General features: G+C 55.6%; 1 protein-coding gene across 1 annotated transcript in view; it reads right to left on the bottom strand.

Moving 5' to 3' along the window:
- Positions 1-649: 649 nt before the first annotated feature.
- The window catches only part of LOC102374268 (D(1C) dopamine receptor-like), a 2,171-nt gene continuing 891 nt past the window's right edge, over positions 650-1,929 (bottom strand). The window contains 2 exon segments of the mRNA XM_014525629.1: positions 650-957; positions 959-1,897. Of these exon segments, the coding sequence (XP_014381115.1) occupies positions 795-957; positions 959-1,897 (1,102 nt within the window). The 3' untranslated portion in view covers positions 650-794.

Here is a 1,929-nt window from a genome sequence, read left to right as displayed (position 1 = left end):
ATCCTATAATACATGTGTGGTTTGGGTGGAGATAAATGTTTCCTGTGTGGCATGTATTTACAAGAAAATGGTAACCACCAAGAAAAGAAAGGTGTTTACCAATCTGAACTAGAAGTCTTTAATTGTATGAATTGGCCTTTAAGGAAATAATTGAAGGTGATGACATGAAAACAAGGATTCTAACACCTTGACCTTTAGTGTAAGAAACAGTTCACAACCTAGGAATGGAAGAGAGAAGCTGACACCATTTCCCCCACCCTACGCCCCCGCCCTAAGATGAGTCATCAAACATCACATCCCGAGGTACTGTAACTGCAGCCTGATACAATAATGAATTCTCTAACTTCTTTAAGATCACAAAAGTCACAACTCAAAATGTTCAACCCTGGATAACAAAGCTAGGTGCCAGAGCCCATCTTCAGGCTCCTAAATAAGAGCAGCTGATTGTCAGAAATCCTGAGCACCTATGGCCCCTGTCAACTTGCTGGGCATCTGCATTTCCTGCACAACTTTTGAAAATCTAGCCATTTTTATTTAGAAGCATAAACCCAGATTCAGATGGTTTGCTTGAAGTGCTGTAAACCAATGAGTGCCAAGGAACCATCAACCTATTAAGGATGAGCACCCATTTTAGGTGAAATAGGATGGTTAATATGTGGCTGTTATCTGTCTGGGCAGGCTGTGTTTATCTCATTCTTCTGCGATGGGGTCTTGGGTACATGCAGGGTACAGGGAGCAGTGAATCCTGTGGGCTGGAGTGATATGTGTGTGCAAGGAGGAGGCCTATTCTTCCTTTAGGTGTGTGAAGAATGGAAGATCTTATCCCTCTGGGTTGGGGTAACAGTGAGCCCTGTGCAAGGGGTGATGGTTTCCAGGGATACCTCTGCCTCACACTCAAACTGCAGAAGGGGTGGCAGGTGAAGACTCCTGGGGCTGTTGCTGTGGGCAGCCTGCACGAGAGTTTCCAGGCCTCTTCCCCAGAGGGGGACCCTCACTACTCTCCTCTTCTCTCTGCAGGCTCATATCATGGGGCACTGGTGGGGCCCAGGCAGTGATGGCAGGGGGAGGAAGCGGGGGTGTGGCAACCCCCTCCTTGTGGCAGGTGGCAGCACAGTGATAGGAGACCAGCTCCTTGCTGAAGTTGACCCTCTCCACAGCTGAGCTGGCTGCAGAGCGGTGGAAGCACGGGCAGCCCAGCAAGCTGCCGAACGCTCGCCTGAAGTCCGCGTTGAAAGCATAGATTGCCGGGTTCACAGACGAGTTGGCCCAGCCAAACCACACAAAGACGTTGAAAGTGGTCTGGCCCACGCAGGGCGATGGCTCCTGGGGGCCGTCCTCATCCCTGGGCTGGCAGAAGGGCACCAGGCAGTTGAGCACGAAGAAGGGCAGCCAGCAGCAGACGAAGACACCCACGATGAGGGCGAGGGTCTGCAGCACCTTGGCCTCCTTGCGCAGGGAGGAGGCCGGCTCCCCGTCCTGCGACGGGCACCGCCCTCCAGCCTGCTCCAGGGAGGAGATGCGGCGGATCTGGGCCCGGGCGATGCGGTAGATGCGGGCGTAGGTGGCGATCACGACAGCCACAGGGATGTAGAAGCTGACCAGGGAGGAGGTCACGGCGTAGGGACGGTTAAGGCGGGGGTCGCAGTGGGGCAGTGACCCTGCGTCCCTGTCCCTGCTGGCCCGGTGCCAATGCAGCTGCACGGGGACGAAGGAGATGAGGAGGGAAAGGGCCCAGGCCAAGGCGATCATGGTGGCGGCCAGGCGCCGGGTCATGCCGCGCTGGTAGCGGAAGGGGCTGGAGATGGCCCAGTAGCGGTCCAGGCTGATGAGGCAGAGGTGCAGGATGGAGGCGGTGGAGCACATGATGTCGAAGGCCACCCACGTGTCGCAGAAGCGGCTGGCGGAGAGGCCGGGCGCGCCCGCCCGCCC

The sequence above is a fragment of the Alligator sinensis genome, unplaced genomic scaffold (assembly GCF_000455745.1).
Source record: "Alligator sinensis unplaced genomic scaffold, ASM45574v1 scaffold472_3, whole genome shotgun sequence".
Classification (NCBI taxonomy): Eukaryota; Metazoa; Chordata; order Crocodylia; family Alligatoridae; genus Alligator; species Alligator sinensis.
This window is presented reverse-complemented; position numbering and strand designations above follow the sequence as displayed.